The sequence below is a fragment of the Nelusetta ayraudi genome, unplaced genomic scaffold, assembly GCF_046127955.1.
Source record: "Nelusetta ayraudi isolate G7.1 ecotype Tasmania unplaced genomic scaffold, CSIRO-AGI_Nayr_v1 ptg000058l, whole genome shotgun sequence".
Lineage (NCBI taxonomy): Eukaryota > Metazoa > Chordata > Actinopteri > Tetraodontiformes > Monacanthidae > Nelusetta > Nelusetta ayraudi.
This window is the reverse complement of record NW_027466108.1, coordinates 1,185,001-1,204,835: the sequence shown is the minus strand read 5'-3', so window position 1 is coordinate 1,204,835 and position 19,835 is coordinate 1,185,001. Positions and strand designations below refer to the sequence as shown.

General features: G+C 44.2%; 1 protein-coding gene across 3 annotated transcripts in view; it reads right to left on the bottom strand.

Annotated features, from left to right (window-relative positions):
• Positions 1-19,835, bottom strand: part of pdlim2 (PDZ and LIM domain 2 (mystique)) — a 31,034-nt gene continuing 11,199 nt past the window's right edge. For all 3 annotated transcript variants that reach the window (XM_076038882.1, XM_076038881.1, XM_076038880.1), the window contains exons 4-10: positions 17,884-17,953; positions 17,450-17,601; positions 16,267-16,330; positions 5,863-5,981; positions 2,577-2,725; positions 2,075-2,186; positions 1-1,102 (exon numbers count right to left, since the gene is read on the bottom strand). In XM_076038882.1, coding sequence (XP_075894997.1) covers positions 910-1,102; positions 2,075-2,186; positions 2,577-2,725; positions 5,863-5,981; positions 16,267-16,330; positions 17,450-17,601; positions 17,884-17,953 — 859 coding nt within the window. In that variant the 3' untranslated portion in view covers positions 1-909. The remainder of the gene's footprint in view (positions 1,103-2,074; positions 2,187-2,576; positions 2,726-5,862; positions 5,982-16,266; positions 16,331-17,449; positions 17,602-17,883; positions 17,954-19,835) is intronic.

Below are 19,835 nucleotides of genomic sequence, written 5' to 3'. Positions count from 1 at the left end.
GGAGTTTCAAGTTGTGCAGTTTTATTAATTGCCACATGGTATGCAATGTCATAGCGTTTCTCTGAGTACTGCAACAACTTTAGAGATTTTGTGTCATCCTTAAATCTTTGCACGCTAACTGTCAAGTGCATGCAATATGGAGAATACAAGTCAATCACAATAACATCAGAAAAAAGTATGTTCAATAAATCTCTAGTCCCTCATTAGCAACAAAACAGCAAAAAACAAGTCAGCATACTGTATATTTATTTTTTTTTTTTCCATTACCTCTATTGCTAAGTTCTGCTGACAAAAGTATAGAAAAGCTCGAGGGCTTTAGGTTCGACTCTCGCAACGTTCACATCCACCTTTCCATCCGCACCGATGTGGACGCCGTCGCTTCTCTCTTCAGCACTCGCAGCACGCCGTGTGGGTGACGTTTTGGTCCCTTTCGGTCAGTCAGTAGAACAAGCGAGTGTTTGAGTTGTGGGAGTCGGAAAGCCCTTGTTGAGTTGGACTGCAGCAGTGGAGCTGTGCAAGCGTGGCTTTGAGCATAAAACGATATGTTTCGTGGCAGCTGTGCACCGGTAAGGTTAAGTATAAACTAGAGACATATTGCGGGATGAGCTGTGTGAAAAAAACCAAAAAAAAAAACAAATAAGAAAAACACAAAGCCCCACTCGGACAAGTATAAGAAAGGCAAAAAAAGTAACCCATATTATTGCAAAGTATGGTTTCTGATTAAATGAAAGAACGTCCTGTGCCATATGGTGGACCAGCAGCCACTTTCTACACCCACTGCCAAAGTCTATAACGGAGGAGGTCAGAGGTCAGAGGAGGTGGAGCTTCATGCAGACCAGCAGCACTCTTCCGTCTGGAGGGGGTGGGGTGGAGGGTGCGAGGCGGGAGGGCGGGGGCACAGCAGCCGACTCACTGGCGGTCGTACACAGTGGCTTGGGGGGACGATGCTTTGCCTAGGTGGCGCTCTTTGGCATGCTTCTCACAGTACATGGTGTCCCCGAACCAAAAGTGGCCTCTCATCATGAGGTTGAGGCCGCAGTCCGTGCAGGTGTAGCACTCCGAGTGGCGGTAGTGGTCGTCGGTGATGCGTACGGCCAGTGAGCTGTGGGGCAGAGGGAGACCGTCAACATGGTGGGTGCAGTGTAGTAGTAGTGAAGGTAGTGAAAAAACAATTGCGGCTGAATTTCTCAAAAGTAAAGCCACGTTTATGCAACAGGGAGGGTAAATTACCACCTAAAAATGAGCATAATTGCTGGAACTTTCACTGGGGCTGCTATTTTCACACGCAAAGTCGGCAGATTTGCTGGAATGCAGCATTTTCACTGCAGCGGGTTCATTTTTGAGGAGAGGTGCTTAAAGGTGGTGCCAGAAGCTATGTAACAGCGAGCACAGGCAAAACAGGAAATTATGCAAATGTACGAGGCGAGGCAGTGTACATGTTTAGATTGTGTTTATTTTCTGCAAACGAACCAACAAGCCTTCATCAAATCCCGCAAGTCATACAACAAAAAGCGTCTGAATGTGAAATGCAGAGCGGTGTGAAACTGATGCCGTGACTCCCTACTGAGCTAAGTAGCATGTGCATGTCGCGTGCACAATATCAGCGACCTTCTGCTGGTGTTTATTCACATGGCAGAGTGAAAATGCTACCTGCGCTAGGCTAAGACCAGGAATCTTCTCTCAACAAAAATGTTGCATTTGTGACTGTTTTTAAATCGTAACCGTAAATGACCTGCTTTTTTAGCGAAGTGAAACTGGGGCGTAACACGTTGGGAAAAGATAAAGTTACGGTGGATTGAAGTGGAATTTAGAAGTTCCCACTTGACGACGTCGTAACCTCTTCCTGGGGTCGATGACCCCAGGAAGAGTAGCCGCTGGGGTTTGGAATACACATAAACAAACCAACTCTAGTCTGCTTGCTCTCCACAGTGGCTGCTAGATGCATAAGCCCTGCTTCAGAAGCCTACATTATATTACATATGCATTATATTACCTGATCATACTGATGTAAACTTTGTACATGAAGCGTGTGCTGCATGTGCTGCGTGTGTGCCACAGGGTGCAGTAACCTCACCTGATGTTGGTGCCACACTTCTCGCAGATGTGGGTCTTTTTGACTCCTGCGACTGACGAGTTGACTTTGGGGTTGTTGGGCGAGAGGTTTCCTGGGAAGCGCCGGGCTGCCTCTGGAGTGAGAAAGCAGCCGTTCGACTGAATGTTCTGACACAACTTACATACTCACAGTGTCATTGTGATGCGGACGTTTCGCGATTTGTCAAAGCAGGTAGGAGAGGAGAGGTGAGGAGAGACCTCCATAGAGAATTTCCCCTCCATTCTAACAGATGATGACTCTTGAATTCTTGCAGATGTTACATGTCGAAGTGCATTTAACCTTTTGCTCCGTTCTCCAGTTCAAGATTACACTTGTTGTTCATGCCAGTATGGGGAAAATTAGCAAACTCTTATAGAGCTTGTAACTGACAGCTACAGTACATAAAGCGCAGATTCTTATCGAATAACAGGGACAAATACAAGCACTTGGCAATTTTTTTCTAACAGTACAGTGAGCTGCGAACCTCTTTCATCAGCCTCCAAGACTTCTTGCAGCATTCTGAAGGTGTTGGACTGGCGAGGGGCTGCACGGGACTCCCGATTCTCCTGGATCATCTTGTAAACCTCCGAGTCGTGGTTGATTCTTTGCATTGCAAAGTCCGAGCTTGTGCTGCTGCAAGAGGGAGAGATAAACATGCAGCGCTGATTGCCACATTCATTGAAGTCATACGTTTGGCCGACGCGATCAGCAGGAGAGAATGCACATTCATCAGGACCAGCGTCTGGTTCAGCTAAAACCAGAGGAAATGAGGGAAAAACGAGGCAGCTGGTTGGAGACTCTGACTCTTAGCATGGAGTCTTGATTGCACACCAGAGGCAAAAGGCCAAACGCGTCCAATAGCGGCCCGAAAGGATTCACTCATATCCTCTTACCAGAAGCACCGTTTCCAACTCCAAAAAAACAGCTGCAGGGCCGCAAAAAAAAGCAGAATGCCGTCAATGGACGATGTATGGAATGAGTACAGTTGCCCCTGATGCAAAATGAGCAGGCCTGAGAGAAGAAGTTGGATATCTCAAGGCAAAGTTTTTGACTGAACGCACAAGAAACAAAGTGAAAGACTTTGTATCATTTATTTGTATTTCTGAAGGTGACGGGAAGCTGGAGGAAGTTTCACGTTCTGGAAATACATGCCGTTAACTAATTTTGGTGGCTAGATTAGAAAATTCTCGGCCCCAGTGGGCAGGTTGATCTGCTACTCTTCAACAGTTTTTACAGCGTTGACTGGTGAACCTGGTGCTCCTCTGCTGCGGAAACGCAGGCGTTAAATGTGAAGGGCATATTGTTGAGTAACGCCGGAAAAAAAAAAAAAACACACAAATGCACACAAAGCCTGTTTTCGTATTGTGTGGAGGAAGTTGGTGACAGTTCACCAGGAACTGGTTGGCCCGCTGTGCTCCAAGCCATCAGTTATTATTAGTCTATTAGTCAAGTGAATTTGACAGACTGTCACACCCATTCGCACGTGGGAAAAAAAGTATCTGCCATGAGTCCTCGACCAGCAGTGAGTAAAAGGTTTCGGGGCGGTAAGTATCAGATACGGTCTCTTTTATTTGTGGCTGTGACTGTAAACCTTTTACTATCACTGACCTTTGGCCCCTCTTGATTTGTATGGCCATGCAAGAACATGAATGTGGCAATAAAGTAGATTCTGAAGACGAATCTGTGCCGGGAAATTGTGTCTGAACGGCCCTTTAAAAACCTGACAACGTCAGCAAAATTCAATTGACTTGGAAAAACTCAAATTAGCAGAGTGCAAGCACTACTTCCTCTCAGGTCATTTTGGAGTTTGCTGAAATAAGGAAAAAAAAAGCCATGTGACAAACGTATGTACTTTTTTTTCTTTTTTTTTACCATTCAATGAATAAACTTGGCTTGCTCTTACAATTTCAAATGTAAGACGACCTCTCATCGGAGTTTCATAAGCTTTAAATGAGTCCCTTTTCGCCAAGATGTCTGGGTTTCCCTCGAGGACGTGTGTGAAACACGAGAAGGCAAAAAAGACGAGACAACAAAACTTGACAGAGATGCTTTCCCTCGCATCACTAAACTCAGCTCAAAATTGAAAACAGACCGCTGAAAGGCAGCCTCCAAGCCTCCCCCCCCCCACGCTCGACCCCACCCACCATTCGCCCCCTCACGCTTCATTCAACATCTCAAAACAAATGAAAAGTCAAGGTCTGGCCGGAGGGAACCAAAACACAAAGCAAAGTAGAAGAGAACAATGTTTATCGAAAGTAGAGAGCTTCTTATCTGCCATAACTTCTCTAATCTGTTCTAATTGCTGACCTGGATACGAGGGTGCTGCTGGTTTACATTCTCTGCCCTGGCACACAGGAACATGATATTCAGCCAGTCATAGCACATGCAGTTAGACAAAATATTTCCAGGATCACAAGGCTAAGATGTGACCACATTGCTTAAACACTCAAACTTGCAGAGCAAAAGCTGAAGCAAATGGAAAAAGGAAAGCAAGACTCACCTTACTAAAAAGAGAGGAATGGAGGAAAACTCCCCGTCTGAGAAACTACCCTGAGCAGTATGTCGGACAAAAGGTCACTCAGAACATGCCAGAGGACAAACAATATCAGCGCATGCCGAGATGCCGAGCGCACACCTCTGTCTGACCCAGACGGGACAGAAAAATAACAGTCAGGCTAAAAGGTGTGCCTCGGGCCTCAAACTCATTGGCCGTGTGATGTGCAGGGGTGGGAGCATGGGTGTCACCGAGCCCGTGATTGGCCAAGAAGCTAGCGGGGAGAGGCCTCGTGTACAGTCTGGGGACTTCAGGCTGGGGGGCCAATCAGGGGGAGAAGAGAAATCAGGCTGGGGTTTTTTTGGGGGGGAATATGCGGTGTTTGGATACGAGCGCAGTTGCTGACGCATTGTATCACCGGCCGTGGTTGGTCAGGGGCGAAGCGCGGCCAAAGTCAACCATCATGCTGTTAAAACACACACACACACACACACACACACACACACACACACACACACACACACACACACACACACACACACACACACACACACACACACACACACACACACACACACAAGGCTCTCTGGGTAAAAGAGTGGACACCAAAGATCGTAAGAGATTCTCAAAAATACTGTATTTCCTGTTGGGAGAAAAATGTACAAAAAAAATAATAAAACACTGGGCCGTCTGAACGAATACGAAAACTGTTGAGCGAGCAGCACCTGCGCACAATGAAATGAGTCGAATTACAGCTGCATCACGTCGTCAGAGGGGGCCGAGGCAAGATCCAGTGCAGGTGCTGGACACACTATTGAATTACCCCAAAGGCTCAGTTTCATTGGGGCTGTCAAGTCCAGCTGCAAACAGCTCCGAGCGCCGAGAGTCAGCTGCAGCGGCGAGTTCACAGTCCAACACTCTGTTAAAACTTGTGTTTTAACAGAGTGTTGACACATGCAGCTGCTTTTCCACACAGAGGAAGAAGTAATAAGAAGTAGATATACATATATGTTGCTACCCAGCAATATTTTTTTAGAGGTGGAAAAAACATTATCCACAGATATTTCAGATTTTTAATAACTTTAAATATTGCAGTTTTTGATATTTAGACATAAAATAAAGAGATGTTTTGAAAGTGAGGAGGAGAAAAATAAGTTGTGTGGTTTAGCTACTTTTAGTCTCTTTATTTTCCATGTTATTTCTTGCTTATTTGACATTAATACAGGAGAAAATATGATGTTAAAATGAGTGTTTGATGGTGGTCTCTGATCTGTACCTGCGGCGGGGGGACATGGGCACGTCCCGGTCAATGGGGCTGTGTGGGGAGTATCCTCCTGGTGGCGTCGGAGTTCTGCTGGACGCGTAGTTACTCCTGCAGTCTGACATGGAGAATTCCTGCAGCACAGCAAGACAGGATGAATGAGCTTTCAAAAGGCTGAAACCAACTGCGAGCTGAGGAATTTGTTGTGACAGTGCGAGTGCTTGTGCCATGATGCAAGGTTTTGCCGGCAGCGTCACGAGCGCTGCGGAGCTCGAACACAAAGGAAGTCATTTATTGACGACAACTGTTGTTTCTGCCACGCCAAATACGAGCACATCAGCATCCTCCTTTTCGAGAACCACAAGGGGAAACCGTACGGTGCGGTGACAACCTGTGCAATGAATCGAGAGGAGGTATTTATTAGGAGGTCAGAGAGGCTTGGCTTGTTGTCGCCACATTTGACTCCAAGCTGGGAGCGTTTCAAGTGTGTGATAAAAGCACACGTCATTGTTTGATGTGTGCCCTGCGGTTTCGTATAACGTTTCTGTTGAATGAGTCACGCCCAACATTCCTGTGCTGTTGGTCGATCATCTCAACAATCAGTCGGCCCGCATAAACATATTCTATCTTGATTAACATTCGCATTAGAGCCGTACTTTGGCCCCTCAACTGATGGATGATGGATCGTCTGGAGACAGCCGTCTGGCTTGGTTCCAGTGGCAAAGGAAAGATAATAAAGATAAAGGAAGTGAGGTTAATGTTCCAGTAGCAAAATGAATAAACGTATAAATAAAAGAAAGACAGAATAAGTAAATAAATAATCTGACAAATGCTCCATGACGGGGAAAACAATTATTGCGGTTGCTTTCCGCTCTTGTAGCGCGAATTATATTTGCAGTGATGGACACAACTTAGTCTGAAATCTCTGTTAGCCTGTGTTGAATTCTGGACAGAGGAGGGCGCCAAACTCCTACTCCACTCAATCAAGCACTCCTAAACTGCTAGTTGGAGTGTCGGTGGAATTTTTATTTGTTTATTTATTTTATGGCTGCTGAAACCAATGACAGCAGCATAGCATAACATTGCTGATTTATCTAGTTTTATTCTGTTAAAAGACCTCACGGGGTAATTACTGGTGAAACTGACCTCTGGCACATGTTCACTGTTAACACTCGGCCCACCTGGGCCAAGCCTACACACACAGATGCACGCACACACACGTATCTGGAATCTCAACAAGCTAATTGTTTTTACACTCAGCACTGTCTGGAATCCAACCAGCATCCACCTGGGAGACCAATCACTGCCTGATAGCAGAAGGCAAACAAACTTTTCACAGCGTTGGGAAACAAAGATTTTGGTTTAACACAGGGCACGGTCCAGGAAAACTTGCACGGTGAATCAAACAGTCCACTGGCGACTCCAGGGTAAAGTTTTCACAATAGAGCTCCCTGAGTTTTTCCTGCCTCTTCCGTCACTCGCTGGCATGAGCTCTGTCCAGAGGAGAAATGTCTCCAAGCGGCTCTTTGAGCAAGTCCAGACTAGAGCAAATGCTGGTGCCTGACACTGACACGGTGGCACTGATGGAGTCAAAGATTTGAGTCTCCAATGCCAGCACCCGCTTCCAATTCAGCAGCTCTTTGATCAACGTTTCTGTTCTCAATCGAGTCCAATTTTCCTCTCTTTTTTTCTCCCCCCTCAGCGAGTGGGCAGATTAGCAGCGCATGCCAGGAAGCCTTTACCAGAAATGATGACTAGGACGTCTCCCAATGATTCCTCTGCGGATAAACCCGGCACGGCAGCAGGGAAGATTGCATATTCCATATTATCAGAGAGCAACAACACAAAAGTGCATTTCTCTCCTGCTGCGAAGCAATCTCAGGGGCATATACCCGAGATATACACGCTTTAAGGGTTTCTCAACTAAGGGCTAGTAAAGCCGAGCAGTATGCGCATAAGAACCTACGCTAACGCGCGGCGAGCCAATGTTACATAATGCCAGGCCTCCTGAGTGAGGGTCTTCATTCTCTCAGGTCTCCCGCCACAATCTCAGCTCTGATCTACGAGACTCGGGAGGAATGTGATGAAGTAAAGAAAAACAAAGGGAGAGGGAGAGAGAATAAACAAGCGCTCCACTGCGACACGGAGTATGCAGCTGTGATTGAGGCCGACCTCAAGAAGTTCACAAAAACGTTTGTGCCCGCCGCAGCTGCAGTTCACAACCAACCCTTTTTTTTTTTTGTTCTTTTACAGTCTTCGATGCCAGCCTTTTATGGCAGTAACCATGGCACGGCCATTCCAACGCGGCAGATCCCCTGCCTGCGATGCGTTTGGTGAGCGCCGTCACAGCAGTGCCAACAATGCTTCCACATGCAGCGACAACCTTAGGGAGGGGCACGGGCGAGCGGAGGAGAGGCCTATTATTTTATCTTGGATGGGAGCACGGTTCAGAGACCACTGGAGGGAAATCTTCCCGGTTGCAGCGGCTGCATTGTTTGAAGAGGAAGTGCTGATTAAAGCAGCGCTGAACTGTAATCAGGAGCTCATAGTCAAATTACTTGGTGTTATTAGGGCAAGTCATGCACACACAGCACTCGGCTGCTCGGCAGCTTGCAATAACACGCTCGGCCCTTGGTTTTATTTTTCAAATTTAGGCAGCGACTATTTCTATTATACGTCAAAGCAGTCTGAGTTGTTGGTGGAGGAGGCCGACTCTTTGCTGGCTGCTCAATGGGGCCACGGACCAGTAAGTCTCCCCTGCATGTTGAGTTTGCCCAGAAAAGTAGTAAAAACACAAGAAGATGCTGCGTTGACTACACAGGCAAACCTGGTTCGTTTTGTAAAGGGGCATCTATGGATGTTTATTACAAATAAATATACTGATGTATGATATATTGATGATGACGTATAATATATGACCGGCTTTGAGCTTGGGTTCAGAATGCTCTCAATGGCTCCCCGACATGAAAAATCAAAGCCAGGCTCATTTGTTGATACAGTAAATCAGGTGCATTATGCTCCTCGACGCCGCTGCCCGACAAAGCTTCACAATCTGTAACCATATGCGTTTCAAACACTGCTGCATAAGGCATTTTTGGGGATAATAAACCTCAAATATTATGATCTGATTTGGGTGAAAAGTGACCCACGCTGAAGGATCAGTGCCAGAGACCCCTCCGCACGAAGAAAAAAAAAAAAGACATTAAACTGTCAACACCTCCATCCAAATCGCTCCAAAACACATAACAGGCGTTGTTTACGAGTAGCCACTTCAAGACACAAACAAACAGGAAATGGTGAAGCGAAGTGAAACCAGCTGTTTCAGATGGCGGCTCTCGCAAGACTCTGGGGGCGGACAGAGCTAGTAAGGAGGGGTGGGTGTGCAGGTGGGGGGGCTTCAGTCTAGTCGGGCTTTGGGGAAGCCACTCGTGATCATTATCACCCTGCAGCTTCAATTACAGGGCAGACACCAGCAGCACACAGGGCCGATGCCGTCGAGAGTTTTATTTTGGGAAGCTTGCAGCCGCCGTAACAAAGTGCTCTTGGTGCTCATTCACAGTCGACCACAGACATGACTACTGTACTACAATGACATTCGGGTGGCAAAGGGGGGGCACCAGACATTGGGGGTAATAATCAGAGCTGTGTGCAGTGCTCCCCATTCTGCAGTGTGTATTCATGGGTGGGGGTACGGAGCAGAGACCTAGTCGTTATCCACTGCCAACGAGAGGCCGTGCCTTGTAATTACGCCGGTGGAACGGCGCATTACCGTGTCCACGTTCTGTAACAAATAAAAACACCACGAAGGGCCGATGGCAGGTTTTCATATAAAAGCTTGTGTCATTAACATTCTTAACCTTTTTCATTGCTTCAAAGCCCTTTGTAGCTGCTTTATTTAAAGTCTGATGTCCATTAGAATAATAACGTGACTAATGGCTACAAACTGCAGCTTCTTTAGACCCTAAAGTCGTGACACATGGTCCTGTGTTGGGGTTTTTTTTACATTTAATATAAAGGGGATTGACAGAGGATCACCTCGTCTTATATTTTGTTATGATAACTATCAAAAGTACTTCTATTGATGCTTTCTACAGAAAGAAAAAGAACTCCGTGGCCCAGGGTTAGACAATGCACATTCAATAAAATGGAATAAAAAGGTAAATCTTTGCGATGCTGGTGCTAATACCTTGCTCTCCTTTCCCTCTTGTCGTTCAGGATGGCCACACACCAGACTATTCCAATATAAAGCATATGCAGTAGATTACAGGGCAAATGAACAGTGGACAGATGGGGGATGAAGAGACGACAGCGAGAATATACAGCAAATCAGTTTGTGTGTGTGTAAGAGATAAAAATGTAATAATGCTGTTTTAGTTTCAACTTTCTGCCAATGACGAATTTCTAACCTCAGCGTTCGCAAAACAAGAAAAGGAGCACATGGAACAGTTTTTAGGCAGAATCTGAAAATCTTTGCCATTAACTCTTTGAGGCCTCTGTACCACCAAGCTCATGATTACTGACGCTAAGCTCTCAATACATGTGGATGAACCTGATTGTGCGTGAACTGTAATGGTACAGTAAGTACTCCTGAGAGCTCTGAGACAAGCCAAAGCTGTCTCATGTGATCATGTGTAGGTGGTCTGGGGGAGGCCCTTACCCATAATGCCACTAGAAGTCAGTGAGAAGTTCATGCCGGTCCATCTAGGGCACTACGCAATACTTTTTTATTCACACTCAGCTTCCCACAAGACTCCAACTGGAGCCTCTTATCAAGCCAATGACACATCTGCAGCTAATTGTGGTTTGCGTGAAAAACACTGACTGGACTTAATGATCGATTTAATTTATAGACGTCCGTAGGTCTCTTTCTCTCATACCCCTCGGAATTAAGGAACAAAAAAAACAAACAACCAAATGAAGATAAATACGAACAATTAAAATGAGCTGAGAGGTCGTAATTAAATACCCATCAAAACAAATAAAGTTCCAACTTTACTTGATATAAACCATCCGGTATATTTCATTCTATGATCCCAGTAAAGTCTATATTTCTGCAGGATTTTCTGCAAAAGGCTAAAACATAAATTTGAAATGTTGGGCAGCTATGCAATTATGGTTTCTCAGTGTCATAGAGTTGCTTTGGTTTTAACTGCACATTTGCCAGCCGGATAATTAGGATTTATGACGAACAAATATGACCACAGTGACCACTTTTCTGAAAGTCGACGTGCTGTGCGCAAACTGGGGGAATATATGCTAAACTGTCCGAGGGGCAGTTATACATGTTGTTCCTTTGACAACAACTTATGGAATGTTGACACACTGCTCAACAACCTTCGTAAAAAGCAACCTGTTTAGAAAAAAAAAAAAAGGCCCATCTCTCCCAGCCAAGAGCTCGCCATAAAATTCACCAGGCAGCGAGTCCCGGCGAGTGCACCCAGGGGTGTGGAAGGCACGGGGGGAACACAAGTGGCCCCAGTTTGCTTTTCCACATCAGGGGAAAGAAAAACAGGCACAGTGATCAATCGGCGGGGATGAGCAGAGGCACGCTGCCTGCAAAAGGGCCACAATAGGCCGAGAGCTTAAAGGCTCTGCCTCCACGTACAAAGACCTCACACTGACCAGTCGCAGGGCTCAGTGTGCAGAGGAGAAGACAGCACGTCGGCTCTACGGCCAACGACGGCGCCGCTTGGCACGGCACTGAGCTGCCAAGCAACGGCTCCTCTCACGTCAGGCATTATTCTACAGATTTAACGTCGCGCAGAAGATTGGCCCGTTTGGGCTAAAAGAAAACGTCCGCTCTGGGGTGAGTCACGCATACCTTAAGAGCCCCGTTGAATAAGGATGGGCATCAATCTTCAAACAGCAACATAATAATACCCAAAGTTTCTAACGGCTCAGTTTCAAAAATACTAACGTGCTTTTATTCTTGCAAGTCTGGCCAAAAGAAGTGACCGCAGCTTTGCTCTCTAGTCCACCACAAGGTCCAGAGGGAGAAAAATAGAGGAAATAAAATAAACCAACCATCGGAATGAAGGCTGCTATGAGAAGAATGGTGGAGAGAAAATATATATCCATTTATATCTAAAGGGGATGTATGGTGACACTTCCCCTGCCCTCTGCTGACGACAGTGGCATATGCCATCGGGTCAGGACACTGCACCCAGTTTAGCAAAAGAGGAAAACGTTTGGTGTGTGTGTGTGTGTGTTACCCTGCAGATGCTGGCCGTCTGAAATTTAGAGGGCTATATTTAAAAAGCAGCAGCACCATCCAAGCACAGGATCCTGCTGCCCGCTCAGGCAAACCTCGAGGACCGTAACGACCATCCGCTACCGAGCCAGACATGGAGTTCTCTGCTTCCAACGACCCAACGGCGGGTCAAAGCAGTTCAGTTTGGGCCCAACACGGATCCCTTTGTGAACATTTCTTGATGATATAAACAGATGCTGCGTCCCATGAGAGTGGTCAGCAAGCTCAAGCATAATCCCCCGTCTTGCTTTGGGGATTCTCCAGTGTCGGGGTCTGAACAAGCGGTGGAATAATTGTGAGGAGTATAAATATGTATATATATATATATATATATATATATATATATATATATATATATATATATATATATATATATATATATATATATATATATATATATATATATATATATATATATATATATATATATATATATATATATATATATATATAAACACATATATAGTCTATGCATGATGAAGGCAAGTCCTTATTTTAATACAATATTATGCTTTAATGTGGAAACTCATGGACCAAGTAAAATCTCAACATTGCTCTCCACGACATTTCAAAACAGAAAATGATGTGATGTGATTTAATAGTGAGATTATTTCTGAATGTTTCACATCTAATGAGGCACAGCAAAATGCTGTATTAAGCAGCTGCTGCACTCAGCAGAATAGTGTAATTGCTCAGTTTGGGAATGTCGGCATGCTCCCCGCTGTCCAGCCCGCTCTTGCACCCCCCCAACTTCCATCTCCGCCAGTTCCACACTCCTAGCCCACCCCCCACCCATCACCGCCATGATGGTCACACAAGGGGAGGCCTTGTGACGCGAGGGGGAAAAGCCGCACCAGCCTCGCACAGCCTCTGCCATCACTGACGCCATTGTGCGCGGAGGCTTTTTCTCAGGACACTCAACACCATGGAAAAGAGGGGGATCCTGTTGCGCATCCCACTCTCCCCTCCGAGGGGAGTCACTAACAGGGGTGGAAAAGCCTTTTAGGAGCTTTTCAGAGCGTCTGATCACCTGATACAGCAGCACTCTGCACCTTTCAGTCTGGACAGAGGACCTTGGTCACGGAGGGCCCACGTCTTAAATGCAGCCTGGGCCAATGTGTTCCTGCCAGCCACTTCTGTATAATGCTTGCGCCCATGCAGGGCCTCAACTCAGCCGTTCCCCCTACTGAGCAGACTCAAAAACCAAACTCATCACCACTGTAAAAAGCAAGGAAGACGTCTCTCACCCAACTTTAACTTCATATTTTGGATGACTGGCATCGACATGGTTTCTTTTGGGATTAAAAAAAATCACTCTAAATTGTTGTAACACCAAAGGTGGGAATACTTACTTGTTACTGTACTTAAGTAGTTTTTTCAGGTATCTGTACTTTACTTGAGTATTTCTTTTTCTGATTACTTTTTTACTTTTACTCCCTAGATTTATATATTACAATACAATATATGTACTTTCCAATTCTTACATTGGGAAAACACGCACATTGCTTTTGTGTTCAAAAGATACAAAATCTTTTAAAAGAAATTCACTTATTTACTATTTGAACTACACTGCTGTGTAGTTCTGTAGAAAAGCAGATCATATTTTGGAGGGAGATTATTTTAAAGTAGCCTCAGCTTTGGGGTCATTGTTCAGTTTCTTTTTAGTACAGAGAAAAAGATATGTAGAAAATAACATTGGTTATTGTTATTAAAAGAGTACAATCTAATAATGTCACACTGGTCATAACTATCACTTATTAAAGTTTGGTTGTGCTGCAGCAAAAAGAAAAAGAAAAACTGTAGTATTGAGAGTCCAGATTATTGCAAAATTATCAACAAATACATTGTTTTATTAATGACAAGAAAATATGTTTTGCTTTTTACCTTAAGTACTTTTTTTTTTTTTGCTTTACTTGAGTAAAGGAGTAGCAGTAGCAGTAGAGTATTTTTCTACACGAGTACCCGTGCTTTTACTTAAAATACAGAACACTTTTGCCACCTCCGCTTAACACATTCCGTCATTTCGGCCATCTTAAAAAGACACAACTTGCTCATATTTCAAATGTCACATTTACAGTTTAGAAAGGAAGCTGAGGAGGCCCCAGGAAGAAGGGAAGATAGATATGTGCCGTGTACATAGATAAAATGTTATTGCACATAATAAGAAGAGGAGAGGGAGTATATGAAATGCAAGGGGACTGGGAAAGTGCCAAACTCCATAAATACTACAAACAAGCGAAGCTTTTCCAGGATGGACAGCAATGACAGGAATGTGTTCATTCCCAAAAGGCTAGCTAGCGGAGTCCTCGGCCACAACACAGCTCCAAGAGCGTACTTTGGTCGGCCAATAAACAAGTTTGTTCCACTGTGGTTGGACTGCTGGCTGCAGTCTCACCATAACTCCTCAGTGGGTTATTAAATGTGTTTTTACTAGACGCAGGACAACATCTGCAAAAGACAAAACATCAAAGCTCATCATTATACATATTTTCTTTTTTTTTTATCATTCTGCATTTTTTTTTTCTTTTCCATAAAACTGAGGCTTCATCTTAAACACTAATAAAAAGGTTCACTCGTGATTTCGTGCAACTAAACAACTGGGATTTGTAGCACGGAAAGGCTCAATATGTCTCAAAAAAAATTAGGAGTAGACTAATAGATCATTTTGAGTCTAGCCTAGTGTCTGCCTGAGGAAAGGGTCATCCAAACAAACATCCCATAACACAGTCTTGTCAGTTGCATCTGCCTGAACAGTGAGATGGTCAAAGGTCTACTTTGGAACGACGAGTCAGGAGACGTCAGGCCATGCATCATTACAACACCACTGAAAATGTCACCTCCAAAACAGCGCTTGTTGCACATCCTCACATTCCATGAACTGATGATACAGCTGAAAGGCTGTGAATCAATACATATGTATGAACAACGTGCATGAGTATCCAAAAATGGATGGTGCCCACATTGTCGCTTAACTGGTTGGTCTCCCCTGCTGTGGTCAAACATTCTTTTATGCGGGCCACCAGTCTCACAAGGGACACTGCTTTCAATAACAGTTCATCTAAATCCCATTCAACATGTCAGCAACGCAAAGAATCTCAAACACGAGGCGACATCTGAAAGGAAAAGAGACCTTCTCGGGCAGCCGGCCCGCAAACAGAGTGCTTGAATGTTTTGAAGTTCTAACCTCTGTATGTTTATCTAACTTTGTGTCCCGAGTTATAAAAATGGCTGGAATTCCTCATGGCATTACAAAAGGTCTTGTATGTTTTTTCCTGTTCTGACATTTCACATGTTCTGTCTTCAGTTGGACCCATGCTTGAGACGAAAACTGGAGGCATAGTTGAAATAACTCATTATGAACTTTCCCACAACATTTGTCCCTTAAACACACTGAAGTTTCTCCAGATGCCCCCATCCGCCTTCTTTAATTCGCTCCTGGAATGGGAAACGAGCACATCATAGTTTGGCTCCAGTCTCATGATAACCCCAAGTCTATATTTTACTTATTTCCCATGTTGTACCTCATTGTGAAACTAATGAGTCTCTCCTTCCAGATATGCAAAGGTTAAGGCCATTGTTTTGATTCAAAGTCGTTATTTTTCTGCGTTGCAGTCTCTGATGGAAACTGCTCTCCTTGTTGTTCAGCCTACTGTCAGATATTTTCAAAGGGTGACCTTTGCAGCTCATACACTCCCTGCTATAAAAATGTCAAGCCCCCCTCTGGATCCGCTTTACTGTGGAGCCCACACCTCTTTGGTATGGCACCATCTGATGATTGTTTCAGTGCAAAGGCTAGGCCTAGGTCAGATTGACTGCAGCCATCTAGCTCTAAATAGAACAAAGACGCTCCCGCTGACACAAAAACTGTCTGGACTTTTGATTTCATGGACCTGTGAAACGTCTTTGGTCTTCCAATTTCTGCCCCGATTCTCAAGTTCACATCTCATCAGGACCGGATAGAATTTTTGGAGGCGATCCCCGACACGGCCACTTTATTAGGTTTACATCAGGAGTAGACAAGTTTCTCTAGAAAGCTAAATACCCAGAATGTATTTTGCACAAGCCAAAGGAGATGACAAAAAAATGGCCAGTCCTGTTGCAAAGACACTGACTTGTATTGGTAATAAAGTTGTGTACTGGGCTTGTTTAAAAAGACAACAGTCACCAACCTGGGACAGGGGTCGAGACAGTCTGTAGTTCTTCTCCTCTGGAGACCACGAGCGGAGCTGAACACTGGAACAAAGACAGTCCACAGTGTTAGGAAAGTTGGATGACCGTATGAGTCACTGGAATCAATATTGATTGATATTTTTATAACCAGTATTACAATTTCCATTAAAGATTCTGCAATTGTTGGTGCAATTTTACCACATTACACAAAATGGTAAATGTTAAAATACAATAAAATATTAAATATTAAATTAAACTAATTGAAAAATTAAACCATGTGCTTTACCAGATTACAAACATTTCTAATTGTAAATTAAGAATGTGGTATTTTAAATGGAAAAGACAAACTCAATGAAATCACAGCAGTAATGGAAAGCAGAGCCAACAACTGCCTAAACCATTACTACATGGAACAATGATAAATGATTACTATGAACTAGAATGAGAAGTTGTGTGCAGGGAGAAGACAGGAGTCGAAATTATGACCTAAAAACACAGTGCAGGAAAGTCAACAGCCATGGTCTGGGAGAACGTGGTGAACGTTCCACATTCTGCCTTTTGTTCACGTGAATGCAAACAGTGGAATGTGATATCCTGTGCATATCCTTTGTTACTACAGTACAATCCCGAGCTCCATTTTCTGTTATGCCTCCTACCTATTGACTGTGTGTCTGTTGTGGAGTCAAGAGAGCACTTGTTGCAACCCTTTGTCCTGATGTAAGCCTATTTGAGCAGTGAATGGATGGGTTCCTGAAAAAGACTCCCCCTCTAAAATGTCCTAAGACTTGATCTCAGATGCTGTTCATGCTGAAAGAATTTCTTTTTAGTCTTTCCGCTTGGGCTGATGATTCAAACTGTAATTTTAGTGAAACCGTACCCAACATCTTTCTTTAGACCAGTGGTAAACAGATCAGCAGTTTAAGAGTGGATAGGCAGGTCTGAAATCCGACCAGGGAAAAAACAAAACAAAACAAACAAAATGATGCAACTTCATTCCACTGATTCCTTCACATTTGAATTCACTTTGTTTTGTTATCATTTATTTTCCTTGCTGCAGCACAGGGTTTGTGGCGCACAGTGAAGTATATACATTTTAAAAGAAGAAGAGTTAAACACAGTGACAGTAGGGCGATCAGTTATTTGAATTTGGCTACTGTGATGCTGTAGGGAAAAGTGAATTACCCCTTGTTGGCAGCAGGAGACAAAATCTCCCTTTTTCCATCAGGACTGGCAGGAAGATCAGGTGAATAAGGTCCAGGAGACAGTGACACAGGGCTGGAGATGGTATACTCTCTGTAGTTCTGGTTCTCGTCTCGGCTAACAAAGACTGTATCCTACAAAACATGTTGTTGAATTATTGTCTACCGACTAATTCCATGGTAGTTGTAAATATGCAAACCGTTTCAAAAACATGTGGACCTTTTGTGGGGATATCAAGGTATTTTTATACCAAGTTCAAACGTAAACAGGCGACATATTTTAGAAGATATTTTGTAGTTCAAAAGTACCAAAGAACAAGCAAAGCCAGTCCTCATACCGTTTCGAATGCCATCATTTCGGGGACTTAGCAAAAGCAGATGTGTGATTTATGCTTGAAGACTGGACGGGGTACTGACCTGGAAGCGTCCAGTGAGCTGCTCAGGGGAGCCAATGCCATTGGTCTGTCCAGGACTCGGGGGTTCAGGTCTTGATTGGCAGAAATCAACAAAGAGTTTAAAAAAAAAGACATTCAAGACATCACTTCAAGATGAAATGAATGTCTGTAAGTGAATTAAACATGTATAAATACATTTTTAAAAAAGTGATTTTGGTATTTTCTTAAAAAGAAATTCTTTAATATGTCGTGCTATGTACCTTGTCACATGTCTATGATTTTCAAAGAGCCCTACAGAAGATGAACACATACCCTGATCTTTTCAGAACAGCTTTCGGAGAATGCGTAAATTAATATATAATATTTAGTTTTCCAAGGAGTCCCCCCACCCTCTCCTCAAGTTCCTAAAACAGAAAACGCATTCTGTAAGCAATTCCATCGTAGAATTTTGAGGGGGGAAATATGGGCAGTGCAAGTGCCAATGCAAACACACAGCCTCCCCCCCAACCCTCCAACCTCCAGCTCCTGGGCCAGAGGTTGACTGGCTTTTAGTCAAGCTCAGGGTAATGAGGCACGCAGGAAGACCTGGATGCCTGTGGTAAATCACCCAGAAGCACACCTCCCGTGTCCTGGGCCCCACATACCGTTCACTGACAGCCCGCTGGCAAAATGGTAAAAACTGATACAGAAGTCACTGCAATGATATCCCAGTCACTTTTCTTTTCTTTTCAAGAGATACAAATGAGGCCCTGAAAAAGTCACTCCTAATGGCTAACATTAACAAGAGGACTGTATTTGGATGATAAGACACTGGTCAAATCAATACCTTGCCTTGATTTATATCATCTGTGTTAAAATGCACCTTCAGTTTCTGGAGAATATGCCAGCTGTAGACATCAAGGATGTAGCTCCACCTTAAATGAGCACATGAAAACCGTTGCTATTGCTCACTGTGAGCTGCCATGGTGACACTAGTTAATCTGCCAAAGGCAAATTCTTCAGACGCGCGCATTGCAAGAATACCTCTTCTTGTTGCCCTCTGGAATTTTAGAAGTAAAATGTTTACCAAAGTAACAAGGAGGGTTCAGCGTAACTATGTTAACCAAAATGCAGTCGAGTTCAGGACGACAAAATAAAACATGCGCAGTGCAACATATTAGTATCAAAAATAGATCTGACAATATTTCAGATTAGAAAACAGGGACTACAGCTTCTGATTTAATGGCTGATGACATAAGGGCAAAAGAGTCTGAGAACAGCAGTACCAAAAATCTATGGTTCATAAAATGACAGATGCCTCAACCTGACGTCATCTACCAGACATCTGTGAAGAATGTAGTTACAAACAAGTCACTAACTGAGCCAAAAACTGAAATGCTTCAAAGGTTGATGACAGGACGGGCATGGCGCGGTTGCTTTTGTCGCGTAAAAATAACCCCAGCAAGCCAAGCCTGGGATCGCCAACAATTAAGCAGGGCCTCTGCACACGGCGGACTACACCTACAGGGAAACACCCTTCTTTCTGAACAGTCCGATGTCAAGTCCTTCCAAGGGGCCAAAACCATCTGTGTTATGGTGGGCACTGCCCACATCAGCGCTGGTTTCATGTCAACAAACCGCCAACCAGATGTTGAGACGACGAAAAAGCTGAGCTGGTCATATCAAAAGAACAACATTCATGCTGCTAAGTTACAAAACCCTTTAAAGCTTGGATTAATTCAGTATTACTCAGACAGAAAACAGCATGAGAACAGGAGTCATGGTGGTGGGTACGAGTCTTAATGATTAGAAGTGCTGACAGCAAAACACAGTGTTTTTGAAAACTACATAGTGGCACTGTCCAAGGCGAGAGAGGAGCGGTGGTGTTGTTTCTGGACTGGAAGGAGACATGAGGTCAGCAGGGAAAAATCCACTCACATGGACCCAACACATCCAAAGAGGAAGTGTGTGAAAGCACACACATGCCTGAGAGTG